This window comes from Syngnathus acus, chromosome 17 (assembly GCF_901709675.1).
Source record: "Syngnathus acus chromosome 17, fSynAcu1.2, whole genome shotgun sequence".
NCBI lineage: Eukaryota > Metazoa > Chordata > Actinopteri > Syngnathiformes > Syngnathidae > Syngnathus > Syngnathus acus.
In genome coordinates this window covers 5,488,757-5,511,995 of record NC_051102.1, presented here as the reverse complement: position 1 = coordinate 5,511,995, position 23,239 = coordinate 5,488,757, and the positions used below count along the sequence as shown (strand labels likewise).

Below are 23,239 nucleotides of genomic sequence, written 5' to 3'. Positions count from 1 at the left end.
ATTTAAACTGGCCCGAAGCATTGTGTCATGAAATCAATCATAAGTGGCCCACTGAAGACTATGAATCATGAATCAAAAAGACTATGGATCTTTTTTTTGTGATTATAAAGTAATTTGTTGCGTCTGAAGTTGAAATAAAAAAGATAAAATGGAGAATGATTTGGATTAAAAATCTGACATGATGACATAATGGTGCGCCTTATAGTCCGGTGCGCCTTATATAAGGACAAAGTTTTAAAATGGGCCATTCATTGAAGGTGCGCCTTATACTCTGGTGCGCCTTATAGTCCAGAAAATACGCTAATAATAATAATAATAGGAATGATAATAAGTGGTAAGTGTTGTCACACAGCATAAGATTCAGCAAACCGCTGCGAAAGCAAGAAGGTGGTTGAGCCCCTGCTTGGTTTTGGGAGTAGGTGTATGCCGAGGAAGGTCACCCGCTGCGATGCGTTTGGATAAATGGGAACCAACATCCATATCATCGATCGCTAACTTAGCCTTTGAAGTTGTATAGAGTGGCCCCGGAGGCTTTGTCTCGCATGCTGGCTGTATGCCTCGGCGCCCGTTGGGAGTATCCTTAAAGCGGTAGCAGCCATTATCTCAGCAATACAGCTGTGCAAACAAGAGGTGCGGGGCGCAAAATGATGTTACGCCACTCTTGTCACCATCTGTAAGACGTTGTTCGCCTCCAAAAGTGCGGATCGCCTTGAACAGCGTGCGTCGGATGCGGGCCATCCAGTCTCCACGGGGAGCAGAGGGGTGACAGAGGGCGAAGGAGAGAGGCCGGTGGCTCGGTGCCTCGGCGGTGCTTCATTTCCTCGTTTTAATTGGGCTATCTAAATGCATCCCCAGTTTGTCAATACCCGCTGGGGTGCCTGATAAAAATGATTTGTCGGGTGCAGTCGACGGCATACTCTCCGCCGGTCCCCCCGGAGAGCGCTCGCCCCGATGGCTGTCGGTGGCAGAGTGTAATTTGGAGTGCTTGTTGCTTTTGATTTTCGATGAGTAGGAGTAGGAGATGCGCACGGCTCCGTCCTGTCCCCGTTCTCGCTTCCTCGTCTTGTTTCCCTTCCCCTTAACTCTTTAACCTCGAGCCAGCGAGTCAATATAGGCAAACGAGGCACGCCCACCTCTGCGAAAGGGAGCAATGACACATAAATATGCATATTAGTACAGCCTCGGCCACCCGGAGTGAAGCCCGGCCGGGCAGTTTATACCGTTGTCCTTGTCTTTTCTCACAAGTGCCGTTGCTATGCAAACTAGCATCAATGGTGCTGGAGCAAGTCTACCCTTGATCTTTTGGCTCGTGGATAAAACCAGTTTCATCAATAGCAATTTATTTCATGGAAGAGCTTGAAATAAGCATTTTGGCAGGCAGAATTCGCCTTTTGGCCCAAGCGCCTGTTGTCGCGTCGGAACCCCTGTGGTGAGTGATCTATCTTAATATGTACATCAGTCCGGGTAGTTAATCTCATTGTCAATCGTGGCCTGACTCTGACCCCTTATCTGTAGGAGCTTCATGCTTTTTTTTTGGTGGCAGCCTTGAGGGAAATTAGCTAACAAGTTGACAAGAGCAGTAGCCAAGTGTCGGTAAATAGCAAAGGGGGGGAAGGGGGGTAACAGGTGTTGCCCAGCTGTGTCTTTGGCCGTGATGACATTGCATTCATGTTCGGAGGCCATCAGCAGTAGCAAGCAGCAGCACACCAACTTTCACAACTTGCCGTTTATGACACAGGTCAGCATTTTTCTCCCTGGCACGCAGCCACAATTGCAGAGGAAGAAACAAAACAAAAAAGCTCTTCGGAATCGTGCTCACGTCGAGAGTTTTAATGTTACGGCTCGAACGCAGAGGTGATGAATGAAGCGTAGATTGTTTTGTTATTTTTAAGTGGAATAATTGAATGACATGAAGTTTTTTCCTCCTGTCAGCCGCTCGCCAACGTCCAACCCGAGCCTGACTCTCTGGAAGGCTTTCTTCCCTGAACCGTGAGAGAGTGTTTTGGCAGACTGGACTTGTTAGGCTTGCGCAGACAGCGATATTGATAAAGATTCACCCCTGTCCCACCGCCTCCAGCGCACTCTCTTCCCATCAGACGTTGACTGGGGCCCTCCACTGCCAGGCAGAGCTGTCTGGCTCGATCCAGGTGTTCATCAGCCTCGGCGAGCTCTCGAGCATTGTTTCCCCACCGGCTTGAATCGTACCACTGAGGCCGCCAGGCTCCCTTCAGATTGAAAAGGTTGTCACCCCTTTTTCAGTGTTGTGGAATGAGCGGGGGATGGGTGCTTGTCACTGTTATAAATTCATTCTTTGTAGAGGGGGTTGGCGGCGGTGTCGGTGGTGGTCTATGCAAGCCCATGCAAATGTGGGGGTGGGGAAAGTAGTAAAAGAGTCTCACCCCAGGCAACGGTTCTCGTCTAGCCTTTTAGCAATGATTACGGGGGTCCCTCTGTGTTGTGTGTTCAAATTCCCACAGGCGTCGTCTTGTTCGGGGCGAGTGGAACAACCTCCACACAACAAACCATTTTTTCCCAAAAATTGACTTGAAAATAATGCCCAGAACTGAATAAAGCGAACGCAACACTATCTGACAACACGGTGTCCATAAATCATTTGACGTGAGTTTAACCATTAACAGAGCAGAGTGTCCATCCAGTCTTTGTTTTTTACGGCCTTTTGTAACATCGCAAACACGGCTCCAAAATCTTTTAGGAAAGTGCAGCATTAGTCGTTTGTCAGACACATGCAAAGATTAGAGCAACAGTAACAGTCGGAAGAGAATTGAATTCTTCTGCTCAACTGTAACGACAGCAATGACATTTATTATTGCTTTGGCTCCATGTAAAGCCCCCGGGAGAGGCTTTCGGAAATGGCACCGTATCACTTTCAAACCGTTTTTTTACATGCTATCAAAAGCTTGTCGCAAGACCCGACGCCTTTTGGATCAACTTCATTGTGGACTACTTGTGCCTTATTTGTTGCGTCTCTCCGTGCGGTACTGAATGATTAACATTGCCACCATTTTGAAATCTTGGAGGTACTGATTGTCTCTGAACACCAGTCGACATAATCTTCCCCTTTACCGTTTATGGCGGTGAGATTTGTTCGTCACTTTGATTGTAAGCGAATGTGCCCTTTTATTTCACTGGAGACACCTACGCTGTTTACATCTGCGGCAAACGTGTTCCTTTTCTTTTCCTTCTCTCAAGGTGTGCGTGGGTGCTAATTGTTCTCCAGAAGTTCCCCCAGCACAGTCGCGTCTTTGTTCATGCAATGACAGGGTTCCCAAAATTCTGCGCCGGTTGTCTTTTTAGCAGATATTTGTGTTGTACGATTTGGGGACTTTTAATGAGCGTGGTTATATTGTCGTGCTGGAATTATAGTTTAATCAGATGACCCATATCCGCTTTTGTTCAAAGCCAGAATAAAAAGTTGGAGATAAAACAATCGCCGCTCTTGCTGCATGCGCACATCTGCAGCCTCCAGTGAAATTAAGCTGTCGCTCATTGTTAGCGACGCGGAGAAATGTAGAACACATTGCTTTTCGCCATTTTCCCCGGTGGAGTTTGAGCCTAGGAGACAGTCAACATTACCGCTTTGCGGAAGCCCATCATAAGCCGTTTGAATCTTCGAGTTGACTTTGTAAGAAATGCCGCTGTACTTTTGATACGAGTGAATGGCTGAACAAAACCAAAAATAGATGTTTGCTAGCTTTTGACCATAGGTAGTGGTGAGAATCGGTACTGGAATCTGGTGATGATTCGAGTCTTTAATGCGTTATTAAATCGCTAATACTACATGAGATTACAAATGGCATCCTCTGCAAGCATTTGTCTTGACTGTGACTTGCAGTGTCAGCAATGTCACTGATTAAAAAAAAAAATCATTACATGGACGGGGGAACATGGCCCACGCATTGCCGGATGAGCCAAGTTACAGTCCACACAGTATTACCGGGATAAATGAGCAAACTTTCCTCAAGGTCCCGAGGCCGGGTGATCTATTAAAGCGCCGTCGTCTCGGATGGCGAATCTCACAGAGCAAGGGAATTTTGGGAGGGGAGAATGGTTGTGCTGACAACCTCCTCTTGGTGCCATCCCTCGTCCTTGTAGGACAGAGGAGAGAGGGGAATAAAGAGCGCCCGGAGGCTGACTTGGCTGTTCCTTTGAGCTCTGTCATAAATCCCGCTGAACATTTTTGAACATCTGTTGTGGATGATTAGCTCTGTGGCTAGCGGAGTTTGACCACGGGGAGTTGGTGCGAGTGTGTCTGGGGACTGAATGTGCTTGTACGCAGACTCCAAACCCTGATGAATTTACATTTTGCATAATTTGTCTCTTCCAAACACTGTTAATGCAAATCTGATGGTCGGGAGCTAAATTATTGCATCTGTACGTTTCTGCCAGTAGGGGGCACCGAATAATCTCTTCAAATGGGATCTTCAATCGGGCTTAGCATTTTGTTTTTCTAATCACCTTGCAGGCTGAGCATGACGATGAAGAAATTCCTTGGTAGCCCCTTCTGGCTGAAATGGAAGTGTTCACTCGAGATACTCTGAAGTCTTGCGAGATTTGATAGACTGTTTTCATTGCAAGGTGTCAGATTGGCACATTCCCCCGGGAATGTGTCAAGGTCGCACTTTGTGAGTTTCTGCAGAAATGACGCAGGGCGCCGAAGGTATTTTTATGGTCCGCTTTATCATGTCAAGCTTGCGTACCGGCTAGATTTCATCAACTCCCTTCACATGGAAGTGAGGTAACAGATAACGATAGGCAGACAAGTTTCTTCAAGTTACAAAAAAACAAAACATCACGTGTGGTCATACCTTAGCTTGGAATTTAGTTTTACGTGAAGATGCTCTGCAGATTGGTCTCCCATTGGCCACGGCGCAGCAAGGTAAGGCCCCGGCTCTCCTCCCCTTGCTGCTCACTGAAATCCGACACCGGTGACATCACTCGGTGGGTTTGGCTTCTCCCGTGCCATTGCCGAACACCCGCCGCTCAGTGTGCGAACCAGCTCTGCTCTCTGAAGGATCGTTCCCAAACAAGACGCGGCTATCGGGCTGGAGTTGTAACACGGCAAAGAAGACTTTAATTTCCCCCTGTTTTATGGAATAATACAAGAAGAGCACCTTGAAGAATGTTCTGAGGGATAATCCGTTTTTTTTTTGGATACCATTGGATTGCCTTTCCGCGGATTAGAGCACACTTCCCTCTGGAATAAGTGCCTGAAAGTGAGAGGGAATAAAACAAGATTTATTTGGAGTTGACATGAATGGGTAAGTGGAACGTTAACAGTGACTTTCTGTCCGAGTGAAATCTTGGCGGAAGGAGATCTGGCGCAGGTGCATTATTGGACAACTATTGCCGAGTGGCTCGGTGGGACAATGGCAAAAGTTGCTTCTTTTAATCTACATGGTGAAAGTAACAAACTAAGTTGATGTGTCACACTCGAGCAGTCAGGTATTTTCTTCCTTCACTCTTTTTGTGGGCTTCCCTTTTGTCCTTGCTCACTCTTGCTTGTTAAGCCAAAACAATAGTTTAACCCTCGTCTTGTCTTTGCTCTATTGGCTGGCTCTCTGGCAAATTGCCCCGTCTGTCGCGAGCCCTCCCCGGACTTATTCAAGAGGACTTTGAATAGACCAGGGCCATAGAATGTCCCCCTAGCTACCGCTGCTAAGGTGAGGCACCCTGCCATCTCCGCCGCATTAGGGCCCACGCCAGGGCCAAACAACCTGCTTTTCCAGTTGCCTTTATCTCCCCGGGCAATCCGCTGGCTAGAATTTCAACGACACAAATTCCAGTCTGAGGGGGACACGGAGAGACTTTGAAATCCCAGGTAATTGCAGGAGGGGGCAACTTTCAAAAGCCACACAGTTTTGCTTTAGGGGCCTCCGCGTAAGGGCTTCACGCAAAGCCTTACGCCTCTTATTGTTATATTTTAAGCAAATGTAAACACGTGAGTGTTTTGCACACTTGTGGCTTTTTTTATTTGCAGGGGCGGGGGTGCTCGAAAGCCACAAATTTTGCTTTCACGAGCTGTCCAACCTCCAAAGTGGAACTATCGCTCAAGACTTTAACACTGTTCGCCTTTTCTATTTGCAAACAAGGGAATTTCCCGAAAGCCGCAAATGTTGCTTTTGGGACCTGCCACACTCAAAACCTTATGCCTCATATTGTTTCATTTAAAGTAACAGGCTTTATTTAATAAGCACAAGTCAATGTGACAAACGTTTGGACAGTGTTAGCCTTTTTTATTTGATGATGAGGGGATTGCTCCGAAGCCACAAATTTAGCTTTTGCGAAGCATAACCTTCACTTAATACCCGATTTAAGTTGTAAACATTGTTAGCCCTGTTGCAAGTTAATTTCTAATATTCTCAAGACCACTTTGCGCAAAACATAATCGCTGGATTTGTCAGCTGCAGGACCAAAAAGATAATAAAATGCGTCTTGTGTTGACACATAGTTAAACTATGACCTTGAGGCAAAACAAAAACCCCAACCATGGCCGTTAGAAGGTCTGTTGAGCTGCTTAAACAAAGAAGACAAAAAGCCTCGGTCATTTATTTAAACAAAGCCAATTCCTGTCCACCCTGGGGTGACCCGCGGGTCACCTCCCCATCCCCTTTCACCTCCGCCATGCCGGTCAGTGACACTTCACATCACTAAACCTCAGTAATGTTGCGGGGAACCACCAGAGACATCCAGGACAGGATCTGGGGAAGTGGCTCCTTATCTTTATTAGATCTTGTGCAAACAAATATCACTTTTCTGACTTGGAGGCCTTCCTTTGGAATGAATCACACTCTGTCTCACAGGCAATCTGTCGACTTTCCTCCCAGTAGGATTCCTCAAAAGTAATTATGGATGGGAGCCCATGGATTTTTCCATTCAACTTGATTTCTCATCACATGTGACTTGGGTAGATATTTAATGGCCTATTAATGTGTGATGGATTTACCTAATTGCTCTCCTCCCAGTTGGGACACGAGAGGGTTGCTTTTGAATCACAGATCGAAGTCTAGGGAGGCCAAACATAATGTCAATATATCATTGTTTTGATACATGGCCATATGATATTGATATTGTTGCTGGAATCTCAAACACAGAAAATATCTATTTAAAATGTATAACTGGCACACATCTGAGGAAATATTTGTATAAACAAAGCCAAAAGAATACAACCAAAATATTTAAATAATACATTTGGTGATCAAATATTTGAATATTTAAAAATCTACTTGCCAGAACCACACATATTGAGGAAAGCATTAGAACCAAAATGTTTTAAATAAATATTGAACAAAAATATTTAAGTTACATGTATTGACACACTTGAAATTGTTTTTTTGGGGTTTTTTTTCCCTTGAATGTTGAGTGCCTTACCAAACTGAATTGGGTTTAAAAAAATGTTTCTAATATGTTTTGATTGGATTAACATGCAATTATAATGTCAGAGGTTGTAATTCATTTGATATTTTCTTTTTAATCAAATCCCACCACTGTGCGTTCTTCTACAATCCCCAAGCCTAATTTGCAGTGTTAAAATAAGTCCGACACTTTGATGCAGAACAGCTATGTTTGTGATCCGCCTCAAAGAAGTCAAAGTTGTTTGGATTTTGCGCCAAGAATTAAACCGCCTGCCGGCGACAAGGTCAAAATATCTGCTTTGTGATGACGAGGCCTAATTACCAGTCCCGCGCGATGCAGTCGAGAGGGGGCTGAACGCGCCAGATAGTCACGCATCATGCCCAACTTCAATCAGCCGCCACCGACCGCGCCGATGTCTCAGTTGTGCTGATAGTCACTTTCCGGGCACGGTTGTGACATTTTGCTCCTAGCGCGAAGCCTCATTTGTTGTGACGGCTGCTGGGATGAGATGTATAAAAGGGGGGGGGGGGGGCAAATTCTGCTTTACCACTAAGATCCCTCGAAGGAATAGCAGGGAGAGCTCATATAGGGCAAGAGCACAGTCCAAAAGACGTCTCTGCTCTATAGGTTGACATTTCGACAGAGTTGCTGAAGAGGACAGAAATGCTTTTGGACAAGAGAATAATGAGACAGGCAGGCAGTGGTATAGATGAATATTTTTCACAGTAGGACTGCAGTATAAACATTCGAACAAATAAAGGGTGAGAGACTGTAAAATGTAGAGTACATGTGACATGCTTATAGGGATCATCACTTCACTGTGTACATTATTTTGTGTATGTTAAGCTAACATTACATTTAAAATGCATTTTTTGTTCATATTTTGGATGTCTGCATTGCATTAACTAGATTTATATTGTCTCCAATTGAATATATTGCTTTGGTTTCCATTTGATTTGGTTTCACTCGCACATCTTGGAACTGATTCATCATGAAAATCGAGGGTCCACTGTACTCAATAGTAACACAAATCTACTTCATCAGTAGACAAAATAAAAGCAGTGTGCCATTTTTGGAATTCCTGCAATATCCTGACATGTTAAAACAGCTGGGGGGGGGGGGGGTCTCTCCCTTTAGGCTCCTGTGTTGCTAAACCAAATAAAAATGGAAAAAGCGTCTTGATTTATGCGCCGTTTGGTTCTGGCAGCATAGTCTCTTTTGGCAGATTTATGCGGCCGCTTCCCGACACCCCTCGTTTGTGCCCGGGCCCTCCCAATTTCTCCAAATGTCGGGTGTCGACTCCGCGTTCTGCTTGATTACTTTATCAGCTCCCGCTGTCGCCGCTTCAACGAGTTATGACCTCATTTTCGGCAGCCCGGCATAGCGTGACAAAACATGACAGAGTCTGACTATCATTAAAATGTTACTGTGTATAATAGCAAGCCATTTCTAGCCTTGCATTTTGAGACATTTTGCTTTTCCCTATTCCATTTCTGCTTGACTTCCAAGTCCTTGGCTCGTTTTAGGAAGATGGATGGATGTTGGTTTCATTAGTACGCCTGACTTATTTATAGACTGCGCACTGCTTTTTTTGGGCCGTTCTGGGCCCTGTAAAGGATGCTGGAGGCTGATGAGACATTCTTGCGTCTGGGCGGTATTGTCCACGGAGGCAAGGGCGACAAAGAGAGTGACTGCTAGTGAATACAAAAGTCTTCACACCCCTCGTCAAAGGGTAGGTTATTGTGTTTGAAAGATGTGAGACCAATACAAATCAGTTAAAGAACAAGTCCATTTTTGACATGATCTGTAAGCTCTACAAGTCAAAACCTTTAATCAGTTTTAATCACTGACGTAACACATTTTTGATCATTTTAAGAATAGAAATAGATAGCAGTGTTTTCTATCAAATATTCCTCTGTCATCCAGTCATCATTGTTCTTAGCAAAAATATTTTATATGAAAACCACCATGTGCTCAAGTAGCAACACGTGAAGTTTTTGAAGCCCCCCCCCAATCTCCCCTTTTTAGCAGTCCAGACCTAGCTCCAAATCTTTATCGGGATCTCCCCCTTCTAGCTCTAGAGATTATCGCTTCGCAACCCTACAGCAGGGATGCTGTCTGCCTGGCAATTTGATGGCTAATCCCCTGCCTCTTCCCCTACAAATCTCTTGCCTGATAAAGGCGTTGCTCCAACATTAGTAAACATGACAGACTCTGCTTGCCCTACTCGTCCTAACAAGCGCTGCTAGGAAATGGAGGGATCACCAGCATTTGGGTCGTGGCTGTGTTCATGCAAATGGCGCGCCAGGGTACTCATCTGAAGGGTCAAGACGACAGACATGAACATGGGACCGTGACATTTGACCTGAATGTGTTATCCTAATGATCATGGCACCACTGCTGGCTGCTGCAGGATGTGGATGACTCGCACAAAAGGAATTCCTTGCCTCAGCTCTTACTTCACAAGCTGCCTATATGACCCACGGACGGAAGGTGTCCTCACAGGGCTTTAACTGGAAGTGTTAGCCTCTGGCCTGTTACCTGATGTCTGTCTCAAAGTCAAAGTCTGCTTTATTGTCAATTTCATCACATGCCAAGACACAAAGAAATCGAAATTACGTTCCCACTATCCCACGGTGACAAGACACAGTACACAATATACATACAAGTAAACAACATGGTTGTTCGGCCTCGAGGATCAAAAGCGACGCCTTCGGTCTAAACAACGCTTGACTGGGATGACGTTTAACCAGTCGACGGAATGACTTGGGCTTGATCACCGTGATGGCTTATCGTTTGGTGACCCGACAGCAGGCACTTTGGGTGTCAGGGTGGATCTTGGCAAGAGGGTGAGTGACGTGTCCTTTTCCCATGCGGCGGCCGCAGTGTTCGGCCCAATAATTGTCAAGAGAACGAGATGACCTGTCAGGAAGAATTTGGAGAGATATATGGGTCCGGCATATCTGCGGCGCACATCTGCCTCACAGTTCTCAGGTTCTGGGTTCAAATTCTCTGCAACGTTTTTGAGACAATTATTTTGGGCCTGTGAGCGAGTGAGCTCCATTGAGAGTGAGCTCCGGTCAGTAAAAAATTTACTGCCAAGCCACAACAAATCCTAGGATGAAAATATCCGGGAGTTGCCCGCCCATCTTGACCATGTGCGTTTCTTGTTCGGCACGCAGGAGAACAGTGATTCTACAACTGGTAACGGTGGTAATTGATAGTCTGGAGGTTGTTAGGACGGCAGGTAAATCCTATCTGCAGCTGCACTGCTGAGCGAGCGAGTGGGTGCGGGTAGGGCAAGGGTATAAATAAGTCTTCCAAGGTCTGAGGATTTGAATATAACCAGTTGAACAACGGGTGTGAGGGTAAGTGGAGCAGATAGCGTATCTGTTGATAGACAGGTTGAGGGGTGGCCAATATTTCACTTAGCGGCTGTTTCCTTATCGCAGCCGATACCGCGCCCATCTAAATCTAAAACGTTTTGCCACGTCAACTCGAATATTGTGTGGTTCCGCCGCTTTTAAGTGACTTCCATTAACTCAGAGCGTCAAATCCAGTCCAACCATTTGTAAAGGGAGATGATATTGAGAGGGGGAAAAAAACGGCAAGAGAAACAGAACGGGAGGGCGAACAAGAGAGATTGGTCCCAGTGAGACATCCGTAGCTAGTAATGAGGCCATCGGTGGAGTGCGGGTCATTGCGCCAAGGCTCCGGCTTGTCGTTATAATGGACCTCGCTAGTCGGCTGGCGATCGATCGGAGCGCTCGCATGTTGTTCCTCACTCTTTCCACCTGTCAGGGCTGCCACCTCGAGAGAGGCAGGATGAAGCATGATCCTTTCCCCGATGACAGATTCCATGTCCAGATACGACCTCATTACCTGCAAGGTGCTCTAAGGTGAAAGTCTGACGTCTGACTTCCCGATGCGGGATCCCCAATCGGCTCTAAGCAAGTAGCGTCATTCAACATGAAGATGAGGTCATGAAGTTAGCACAAGACCCTCGTTCATATTTCTGACTCAGTAATGCGGCCACATTGCAAGTTATCTGAAATTAAATAAAGTCCTTTGGTTGACTGGTTGTTTGCCCTGCAATTGACTGACAACCAGAAGTCCTCTGGCATCGAATCCAGTTTGGAGACTCCGTCCCTGTACATATAGTGTCAAACTACATCAATTAGGATTAGGTATAAGGACCTCCTCCTTGAAGTTAATTGCTCTGTAGCACATCAATCGTGATTTAAGGCAGACTGAACTACGTAGATCTCGTTTGAGTAGACTGGAATACGTAGAAAGTCTGAACGATTCCCATACTCGTCTCGTTTACATTTTAAATCCCCCGGCCTCTGGAGAGCCGTGGAAGATATACGGTCCCATCTGCTCCAGCAAACTGGCTCAGACAAAAAGACAGAGAGGGAGTAATTGACCCACAGGAGCAGAGAAACAACCAAAGACAGAAAGGCTTGTTAGGGGAAGAGCTAATGTTAAAAATGGTTTTGCTTTGCTGATAGCCTTCGCAGCACACAAATTCACCTGTATAAACACAACCAAGTTTTTTGCCCTACTATTCATCGCATACGAGTGTCTGTTTCTCCAGCAACCTTGGAGTTGAGACACATTGCCACCACTCGATGCATTTCATTTCGCCAGGTACTGCGGTCGGGTCTGGTAAACCTCGATCAGAATGCGTAGGCTATATGGGGGGGGGAATCTGTCAGCTATATAAATAGCATTCCTTTTATGCTACCTACATTTTCCGTCTTATTTCCCGTCGCTTTGTATACAGCATAGTTTTCCAGCGGTCGGGACAGTTCACTTCCTCAGGGTACGATAAACTTTGACCACGTTTTGTAGGGATGGCCCCTTTTGCGTTGCCTGTCATTTTCCCACCTTTTACCCCGTATGAATGACACCAATATAGACCTGGCGGTACAAACTTAACCTGTCAATTCTTCTGAGGTAGAATCAAAGCTAGGACAGCGCCTTTGTGTGAAACAATTCCACAACGCAATGTCAGGGTGTCAAGTTAACGCCCGACACTTCTCCTGCAATGTTGTGATGTTGTTTTATGTGTGAAAGTTAAAGTGAAAGTTAACTTTTAACTTTAACTTTAAAGTGCACACTTGCTGTAATATCACATCAAACTCTGCCACGATGTTGCGTTCAATCAACCTTGAACCACACACACGATTCTTCCCATTGTATTTCGACATAGTTTCTTGTTAAACGAAACAAGTCTTCGCTTTGTAGACAATCGTGAAAGTGTGGGTATTCAAAGCTACAATTGCATGCCCTCATTGTACAATAGTGTTTTAACAAATCTAACTTTGGAGTACTATTGTGTTTGAAATAGAGCAAGGTTTTTCTTTTGTCCTCTTCATGTGTACACAAACAATATCTTGTCAAATTCTTTTGTGCCAAATGAATCCATTTGGTGAGTCTCAAGTGGTAACGCATAAGTGAGTTAGCGACGGACAACTACATTTAGCGTGCGTCCAGCTACCAATGCTGTGTGTACTGAAATATATGTTTTTACTTAAGTTAATTTTGTGGCAACATTAATTTGAGAAAATACAAATTTCAAAACACAAAGGATCCCGGAAGAATCAGAATGTTCGTCCCGGTTCCATTCGATTCTCAGGACTGGTTAACAACACATGCCACCCACTCCAATATTTCCCCTCAGCAATCCCTTTCATTGATCCCACATTTTTCCTACAGTCCTCTGACATTTTAAAGGTATAGAAACTGTATTGGAAAAAGAGCAAAAGTAACAGCTTGCACTCTGCAGGGCTCCGGCGTTCCTTATTTATCGCGACGCTCCGAGCCGAGCCCCTCTTAAAAAAAAAGATACGATCGTTATCTGTCTCTCCATCTCTTATTTCATTTGAAAGTATCGCCAAACAATTACAGCCGGTGGGGGGGGGCATGGTTACTGTCACACATACCTCGGAATTGGGTCCCTGCTGGCCAAAGAGCTCTACTCCACAGGCCGTTACAGTCCCTAATCTGGCTTGACACCAAGCTGATTTACAATACCCCAACTCTAAGCACTGGCTGACTGGTGGTAATTGATTTCGAACAGTGGAGACACCTGCTGAATAGTATCAGACCCTCAAATTCCCCCCCATCTATGCGGTTGCATAATATTGGGGGTTTGATGCCCTCACCTCTGTGCCACTTTTTGAATAGCAATAGCAGTACCATGCTGGTCAGTAAATATTCAGTCATTGAAATAAACTCCCTCTTTTCAGTTCACCAATCAAGATACGCATCATGAAAAAAGATTGATTTAAAAACGATGATGTCATTAAAACAACAAAAGCAGAAATAAGGCCCCAATCCATTTCTTTTGTTACGCTAACTATTTTTCTCGATGGCCGGTGAGTCAGTTTGATCCGCAAAATAGCAGCTGGGTTAAAGCAGCTACGAGCTCCTCCCCTTTGGGTTAATGTCGAGTGCAGCATGTTAAGTCATTTGCCACAAAAGTCGTCCGGAGCCAAGATTCGAACCCCGAACCTCGGAACTTTGAGGCAGACGTGCTAACCGCTAAGCGCTAAACATAAGTCTCCATTGCTTCCAGTCACCATAAACCATCCATTCTTACCAGTAAAAATGACAGCCCAGCCCTCGTTTTGACTTGTTTTAGAACCGGCGTCATGTAATCAAAAAGCCAAAGCTGACAGAGTTTTTCCTCGATTTTCACTTGTCTAGTCTAAAGGGCCCCTTGAGATACACAGGGCTAACAATGCGGCTAGCTAATGACGGTCTTTTGCGGGGGTGATAAGAGGTTTGTGTTGTGCTTCACAAACAAGCAGAATTTCAACATGGCTCTCGTGTTTGTTTTTCATGCCCTTGAAGGCTTTTTTTTTTGCTCTCAAAAAAGGACCTCGGGGAGAATAACAGCCAGACGCTCGGCCCCGCGTGGTGAAATTAAAGCGTAACATGACCACGTTATTTTCTTTCCCTTTTGCTGTAAGCGCAAAGTTGATGGTGCGTGTCGTTGCCACGACAAGGTTTCGCATTGAAATCGGAGCCAACAAAGGCTAACATCCTGTGACCTATCGAGTTTTACAGCGCGTCTGTTTACAAGCAGATTGCCGGGGGGTTAATTGTTAACGCCTTACTACCAAGAAGACAGCTGAAAGACTGCAGCGGAAGACTGGACGTCTTTGAGCTGAGTCAGGACGTACTGTCCTTCTGTTAATGTGCAGTAACTACTACTAACTGGTTAACCGATCTGGATGTTGAGTGACTTGGTGTGAGTTGTGGCTCGCTGCAGTTCTTTGCTCCAATGAATAATTGGTGAGCGACATTGGCCTCACACAAACTGTATGACTACAAGCGTATTGAATCGTTGGTGTCGAGTGGGCTCGCATGACAGTCTCGCATGACCTAGTGTGAAACATTAAGTAAACTTGACCTACAATTCCATCCAAGCCCGGCTGTAATAAATCACAGGTGTAAAGTGCGTGTCCACGCCGGTGACGCAACCCGGCCTCATTTGCTACGTGAGAAATGACACATGGTGCACCTTTCGTGACGCACAAGGGGGCGGGGTTTCAATGCGCTTGATTAAACGAGGACGCTTGCAGGTTGCTTCACTCGTATGATGCACTGTCGATGTGGCGTTTATTATGGCTGAGTGAACATTTAACTAAACTTAAGCGCATCCATAAATTCCCTCTGATTGGGGGGGTGGGGGATTTACACCTCCAGGGGCAGGGGATGTGCAAATCAATCCAGCAATGAGAGGTGATGGGCATTATGCTGATACGTATTACACGTTGAAGATGATGCACACTTTCAATTGGATTTATTGGAGGGCGATTATCGGTGTTGTCGCGAGGGAAAATGGCTTGCGCTGCAAAGCGCTGTGAAAAGGACCGCTAATAAATCAAGAGGCAGGCTTCAATGTAAAACACATTCATCAACGAAAAAAAGCTAAAGGTGTGAATACTTGGACACGTTTGGTGTGAAGAAAGTAAAGTATTGACAACCTGAGGTATAATGAGCTATTGTCCAAACAGGAATACTAACAGCTTTAGGATTAGAATGTCATTCAGAAAATTAAACTGTGTATTTTGCAATAAATGGAATAGAAGGCTCGACTGCCACTGCATGAACAAGCATACATAATTTAATTGCTCTTGAGCGAGTGTCTGTTGTCAGTACAATGGTCGAATTAAACGGACCCTCACACCCCCTTTGTGATAGGAAACCCTTAAATTTGGACGGCATGCAGTTTGGGCTCCTAATGTTAACCCCCCCCCCCCGCGCATTAAAGCACGAGCCCTGGGATTCACCTAAAATGGCCGCTTCCAACCAAAACGGTCAACTTTCTGTTCAATTCCGAGTGTCCCTGGGTAATTTTTACTTCTGAGTTTGGGGTGAGAAGACCCTTAAAATCACAGTCGGGCATTTTGTAGCCCTCCAAAAAGCCGATGTAAATGAATACGAACGATTTTATAGAATGGGGCAATTTGACACGCGCTTGAAAGCAAAGCAATCTCAGTGCACCGCTTGCGCTCTGTTGGTTCACTCTTAAGCAGTTAGCCGTCTATAGAAGGCAACCTGACAACGGCTACATATTTAAGCACAGAAATTGTACTCAAGCAGATGTGCACGTGTACATCAATGGCAAATACGCGCCGGTGAGCAAAAAACGGCCTAAGGCGGCACCACTTGACGCTTTGCTTGAAGACAGATGGCACTGTAAAATGACTAAGCAGGCAGGCGCAGAAGGCAAAGACTCCCACAGTCTCACCCGCCAGCCCCTCCCTCAACCATACACACACACTTGAGTTCCGACAACCCCGCGCCGCCCCCTGGCCTGCAAGCCTCGTCTCCACCAGTACAAGACAAACACTGCGAAGGCATTCGAGCACAGAGCAGCACGGTCGATCGATAATTATTCAGCCTGAGCTCAAATATACACGACCCTGCTCCTGTATAAAGGCCCACTGCTGGATGGAAGCGGGAATTTTTTTTTCTTTCAATCTCTGAATATTCTCCCTTAATTTTAATCACAATCAGAATTCCTGTGACCAAAGCAGTTTTGAAGAGCTCATTTGCCAGCCTGTCGCCTCAAATTATTCACAGCGGGATTGGTGGATGAAAATCACCTGCAGTGATTAAAACCCATATTTTAAGTTTTCAACACTAAGGATTGTTTTTTGCATGGTGGCCCCGTCGAAACCTTCCTGCGGCATGTTAAGAAAATGTAATTTATGTGTCGTTTTTTTTTTTTTTTCGTGTCATGTTTTGTTTTTGTATTGTAAAATCGAACTGAATATTTTTTAACCTTTGACATTTTCTGAATTACGACTGGTTGGGCTGTTCATGTAAAAAGCCTGAAATACGACTGCTGATTTGTCTCTTAAATCTTTTTCTCGTATGTTGTTAACTCTTCTGCGTCATCGTTTGGCTTTTTCCCCTTTTTCCAGAGAAGCTCCCTAAAGACATTTTACCCATTTTCTTTTCAGCCTGATTTCCAATACACAACTTATTTGGGATTGTTTGATTTTTTTTGTTCCGTTTCTCTGTGTGGCCTAATACCAATAATGTGTTGACCAGTACCAGTTTCCTTCCTAAATATTTTGTTCTCTACGTTGACCATTAACCGTCCATTTGTTGCCTGTCTAATTACTTGCCTAAACCTCTTAGTCTTGCGTCTGCCGAGCTCTTTACTTATATAGCACATATGTCATGCTAGTTGCATTATCGGTGGGGGGACTCCCTAGACTCCTAAAAGCTTCTTCCTAATTGACTATGTTTGAGTCCCTGATACGGGCGCCATGTCAATATAATTCCTTCCAGCGTCATGTTACAACCACGGCCTCTTTACTGTGAAGCCAGCGTGGGGCGTAAATAAGTTGCTTGATAAATAAAGAATGAAACATCGCTCTAGGAATTTGTCTCATTGAAAATGAAGAGCATCTGCCCATTGCCGGCATCTGCTGCGGAAGATATCTGGCGACAACAGCCAAGGGTTCGGAAGCCGCGGCGGCGAGCCAACTCTTATCAGCCGGGCCGCCGCACGCGAAATGCGCATGAAAACAGGCGTCAAAAGTAATTTGTCAGCCAACAAACTTGACACAAGCTTCATTGCTCTTTTTTTGGGGTGGGAGAGAGTGCCCACTCCGGGCATTAGCTGGAAATAAAATTTTAGCTTCCAATATGTTTCATTTGGATTGCAGAAGATGGTGAGCCATTACTGTTGGCACCCTGAGCAACGTATTAGCATCTGGTGCTAGCTGTTGAATGCACAAACGGAATTATTTACCTCAAAACGTTGTACCGAGTGTCGTTTTAGCCTTCAAACAATTTAATCTTCAAGGAACCAAACAGGCACTTTTGCAGAATATCCAACTTGAGCAGAATTTATTTCGAATTGACATTGTAAAGAACATGTGCTAAACAAATGTCTACCCAAGGCTTCAAACTCAGGTGAGGCTTCAGGTTTCAGGTGACTCACAACATTCCTTTGAGTCATTCCACTCAGTCGTGCTCTCAGAGGAGAAAAAAACAAATCTTGACACTTGGGCTTTTGTCTCCCCCAGTCTCAATTGCCCCGCAGGGTGGTCGGAGAAGGTGTCTGGAAAATATTGTGAAACCGCTTCGTGAGTAACACGCAGCTCAACATCTCCCGACGCTCAAGAATGGAACGTTATTCCCACCGCAAACACCGGACGCTTTGTCTCCCTCACACGCCAACATCTCCATCTGAAATGAATGAACAAAAGCTTACTGGCCACCCCAGCGCGTGTAAAAATATGCTAAAGATTTATTCTCTAAAAGCCCTTCAAGACTTTTTACCAAACTTTTCTCATTCATTTTTTTTTTGTTTTAACCCCAAAAGTCCTCTGGAGATACTGCTTTAATTCCACGAACAGACGAGATTTCTATCCGTACCATATTGTGGGTCTGCTTTACAGCGTTACAATTGCTCATCAAAGATGCCCCGCGGGCGAGAGGATAAGAAATTTTGTTAGTGCAATTTATGAGCACGCACAGTTACTTTGTAATAGCATTAGGCAGAAACTGCAGGCTATAAGGGGAAAAAGTTTAGGTCATATATCTTGATCCTATTATTTCCAACACTAAATCTAATTCCTAAAAAGACAAAAAAGAAGCCCCCGCATGCTTTGGAAGGGATTTTTTTTTTTTTTTTTATTGCTTGTAGCAGATTTCTTCCGACTGTTTTAACAGCAATGCTCTCGCCTTTACGGCCTGCTTAATTGCGCTTCATTTGTAGCGCACATGCTGCTAGCGGTGTCCCCGGGGGGCCGCGGGCTGAGAGGTGGCGGGGTCTCGCTACGCATACATGTTGCATTTCAGCAGCACGCCGGTACTCTTGCTAATTTGAACCCATCTGGGGTGGCAATCTCGCTAATGGAGAGCGTCAAGTGGACGCCGTTCCTCTGGGAGAGCCTCTTGGTTTTAAACATCCTCATAGCGGCCATCTTGTTTTTTCTTACTTTCTTCCAATTCTTGTAACTGCAATGCTGTAGCGCATTTGCTACCTGCACCGGTTTTACTTGCTTCACCTGCCCCGAGCACAATTTTGTTGTTTGCGGAGTTGGAGCTGACTATCGATTTTTGAGATTCCATGTTCTTTTGTCTTACAGGATCTTTGGTAGATATAGTAGAACTCCCATGGCAAATTGCGGACTTTGCTTCTGTTTCACTTCCTGAAACCCTCAAATACCATTAGTTATGGAAAATACCAATAATAATAATAAGTTCAAGCGGGTTAAGGTCTAAAATGGCAAAAGCAAGCGCTGTGTTGCTGAGAAGGTGTGTTCATTTCCGGTCATTAATTTTGTTCACGTTTTCCTTTACAGGTTTTAGCCTTTGATCGTGTCAGAGCGGGACACGTCTAAGCAGGGGGACGACGACCGAGGGTGGGAGCAGCAGCAGCAGCAGCAGTGTCGACCTTGAGACATGGCGCCCCCCACACGCAGAGGGGCGTGTCTCGTCCTGCCCCTGCTCTTCAGCTGCGCCGTGATCTCTTCTGTGGCAGAATGTAAGTCACTTTTGCCGGAAACAGTCACTACATCCGCACTGCATACACTCCAAAGTTCCGTTTTCTTTCATTGGACAGTCCACTTGGGTCAATGTTGAGGCTCCTCTGTGTTATAATAAAGAGCCATCTGTGTCTATCCGTCTGCTGTCACTATGAATGACAGCTCAGGCCGAAGCAAGATGAAGAGTGGGATGTGGCACTGTTGCTGCACCTTTGGGGGCCCGAGAAGCTCTGCCGCGGCCAAGACAAGGTTAGGGACAGATTTAATTCAACACATGACCTCAGCTATAGCGCTGTCAAAGGGACACGGTAATTCAATTACAGGCACACCCACAACGGAGCCATGCCAAGTGGCTCTTCCTTTCACATCTTGCTCTCTGACGAGATTTGACCCCTTGACCTCTTCTTTGAACTCTTTGTGCAATGTCGTCTTGAGGTGGTGTATCTTGTTTGTTTCGATTTTTTTTTCTGTGAATTTCATCTACCTTGTATGCCTGTATTTTTTTATTTTGGCATTTATTAGCTTATTATTACTTATTTACTTTATGTATTGTTCGTATGGATCTATTGCACTCTCAAGGGTTTGCAGTCTTGCGTAATCATAGGTTCAGCCTACGATGCGCGGCGACCGATCGCTGGCCTCCTACGGAGCAATATTTCCCTTGTCTCTCATTTTACAGATAAAGCCACACGGTTGCGCTTGGAAATAAGTAAGCGATACGGACACCGGCATGAATTCCCATCGAAAACGGGAAGATAAACCCCAAAAGAACCCAATGAAGCCCGCCTTTGGTCTGAGGTTAAGCTACGCTTGTATTTTAGTGTGCATGCATGCGAAGAAAAAAAACGGGCAGAGCAGACCTGTTATTACCGCTGGCGTAGAGCAGACGTGGAATTAAAATAAGACCGTTGGGGGGCGAAAATAACACCTACCACTAATAGCAGGCTTGCATAAATGTGGTGCCTGTAATTTCTCTGCAACTCAAGTTATGTGAACTTGATAGTGCTGGTTTTGGATTTCCTGTGTTATAGTACAGACAGCAGACAGATATTATGGCTGAGGGTGCATGACAGGTTTATAATTACACAGCTTCAGTCTGTCCCTTTTCAAGAAGAAGAAAAAGTGATTAAGGTCAGGGGCTCAGCAAGAACTGTTAAGACCCAACAGTTTTGAGTTGTAGGGCAAATCATCAAAGGTTCCCCCTACACGTGGTCTCAGTTTGGATTCCTACTTCCTTTACCAATTCGATTGTCAATGGTGAAACCGAATCTTCCCAAAACTCCCATTTATCTCATTGGATTTGAAATAAATCTCGAGTTTTCCTCAAAAGTCAATGACCTGACACGCAGTTTGCGTGTGGGCAGAAAAAGATGCAAAAGAAAAATATGCGGGACATGTTTGTGTGTGGGCTTGGCCAAGAATAGTCACGCTTTGTCGGTCGGTGCTCTGAAGCAGCCGGCTTGGAAACGAGTGGCGTGCGAAGGGTCCTCGGCGACGGAGCCGAGCGACCGCAAGACGCTAGCGTTTGCTCGGTGCCGCAAAACGCTCCTTCATTTTGCACCGCTGCACAATTAAAGCGCCGTCGTGGTTCGGCAGCACAAAAAAAGTCCTCGGGCGGCACTATCTGCTCGGTGACATTGTTGGTCTTGCATTGTCATTGAGTGCGCACAATGCAATGTTATTACAGTGAGTGCTGATCGCAGACATCCCCATCGATCCTCCCCCGGGAGCTAAGCCTAATCATCTCTCCACCAATCCTACTTGTACACACAATAGGCCTCGGTCGGCAAGGTCGGACTCAAAGTCGGACCGCCAGCTTCTTGGAGCGACCTATCGTTGTGTAGCGCCGGCGTTGCGAGTTATTTCGCCGGCGTTAATAAGCTTTTGATGTATGTGTCGCCTCGGCGCGCCTTTCCCTTGGTAATCTGGACGGGCTTTTCATGCGAAGGGGACCGCAAAGGACTCCTTCGCGAGGATTACCATGCCACCGTAATTAATTTATTACCTTATTAGGTGACTTTAGAATATCGAACCGTATGAGGCGCATGGCCGCTATTAGCAGGCTGGCTACAAATAAGGGGATCTGACCAATGTGTCGCTCCGATTTTTTTTTTTCCCCCAAATAAATAGGAACTGCTGATCTCAGAATAAATAACATAGAACCAGGAAGAGATGCACATTTCAAACAAAATATTGGTATCTTGGGTTTTGTTCCCCAATTCTCCACCCTTTTACAAAGGTCAAATGTCAAAACCAACTTGAAGTACTAGAATTACAAAATAGCCTATTATAATTTATAATATTGTGACCCAAACAGCAGCTGCCCAAATTGTGCCGTGTAAAACAAGCTTTTAGATTAAATTGGCAATCTCGAAAAGCTCTTACAATGTGCTGATGTAACACACGTGCCAAAACGGTTTGCGGACGGGGGTGCGAGCAGACGGGCAGCTGGAAATTGGATTGTTTTTCTTTTTTTTTTTAACGGTCCATATGGTCTCCTGGTTCAAAATCAAACGGGGGACAGAGAAATTGATTATCTTTTAATTAAAGGTAACCATATCCACCTTGGAGAGCCACTCGGAGAGAGTAATGCATTTAGCACACAGCTGCGGACTATGGGGACCGCGGCGGCAGGAAAATGATCCGGAAAAAGCAATACGCCTGATTTGTAGAATAATAGCGTCAACAAAATAAAGCAAATGGAGTTGTTTTCATAAGCCAAAGTGCAGCAGTGTCACAAAGTAGCGGGTAGACGGCGGTCTGTGGAGGTTAATGATGCGAGATTAATAGTTTAATTAGGGAGCTTGATAGCGGGGCTCGAGGCAGTCACCCAAACCCTTCCGCTGTGTCCTAGATTCATCAGTCCCGCACAACGAGGAAGGCATTTCAATTGGTGTTGATACAAAATAGCTTTATTGACAGTCGATACTCAGCCACCCACCTGCCGCTGTCTTCCGGACTTCTTCGCACTCAAGATGAAAGCTACGACGCGCTTGGATGTCTGGCGGGAAGTCCTCATCTGAGGCTAGTAGGAAGTCGTAAAATGAATTACAGGTGTGTACACCTGGATAATGTTTGGTCTGAAGCAAATATGCTGCGGACGTGATGCGACCGGTTTGAAATTGAAATCTTCAGTCCCCATGCTAACAAGGCTAAGGCTCTAAATGGCTAAATCCTCACTGTCTTTATACTGATCAAGTCATGTGATCGCCCCTCGTTGAATCCTTCGGCACGGTTGAACTTTTACAGTAAGGAGGCCTCGTACGCTAATTAATGCGATGCTAGCCGAGAGTTGAGTGAGCTAAGACGAAAGGGGAGGCTCGCTCGAGACGACGGGAACGATGGTCGGTCTCCGGGGGGCTAATCCAAGGGAGGCAAATTAATTAGGTGAGTGGGGTTATGAGAGGGGCTTAGGGTGGACTCGCACAGTGATGGATGATGAGCTCACCCCCACGCCCCCAAAAGTCGCTCGCACTTCTTGCCAGCTGAGCCCTTGCGCCTCTTGGGATCATTTAATACACTTAACATTTAGCCTGCATTGATCTATTAATTGCAGTGTAGGTGACCACAGGAACCCGACGGGCTGCATTAACAAAGCCCCCCTCCCTCTCAGTGTCCACTTGGCTGAGTAGCTCGGATTTTCATAACAATGGTGTTCAAAATGCACTTGCAAGTATTCCTTATGCAGAGGCTGTTTGATTATTGTGCTTTCAGATAATGAGTCACCATGTACTGTTTCCTTTATTAATAGCAGCAAACAACAGTAGCACCAAAAAGGTCACAAAACAATCTTGTTTGTTTTTTTAAACAAGTCTGTCGCTGCATGGATACATTCA

At 45.4% G+C, this 23,239-nt stretch overlaps 1 protein-coding gene across 19 annotated transcripts in view; it reads left to right on the top strand.

Annotated features, from left to right (window-relative positions):
* LOC119137578 (receptor-type tyrosine-protein phosphatase F-like) overlaps nucleotides 1-23,239 on the top strand; it is a 115,544-nt gene that overhangs the window by 25,760 nt on the left and 66,545 nt on the right. For 15 of the 19 annotated variants that reach the window (XM_037277016.1, XM_037277014.1, XM_037277018.1 and 12 more), the window contains exons 1-2: nucleotides 4,981-5,279; nucleotides 19,221-19,402. In XM_037277016.1, the coding sequence (XP_037132911.1) occupies nucleotides 19,321-19,402 (82 nt within the window). In that variant the 5' untranslated portion in view covers nucleotides 4,981-5,279; nucleotides 19,221-19,320. Of the gene's footprint in view, nucleotides 1-4,979; nucleotides 5,280-19,220; nucleotides 19,403-23,239 lie in introns of those variants that run through there. The other 4 variants (XM_037277003.1, XM_037277004.1, XM_037277005.1 and 1 more) reach the window with 3 other exon arrangements.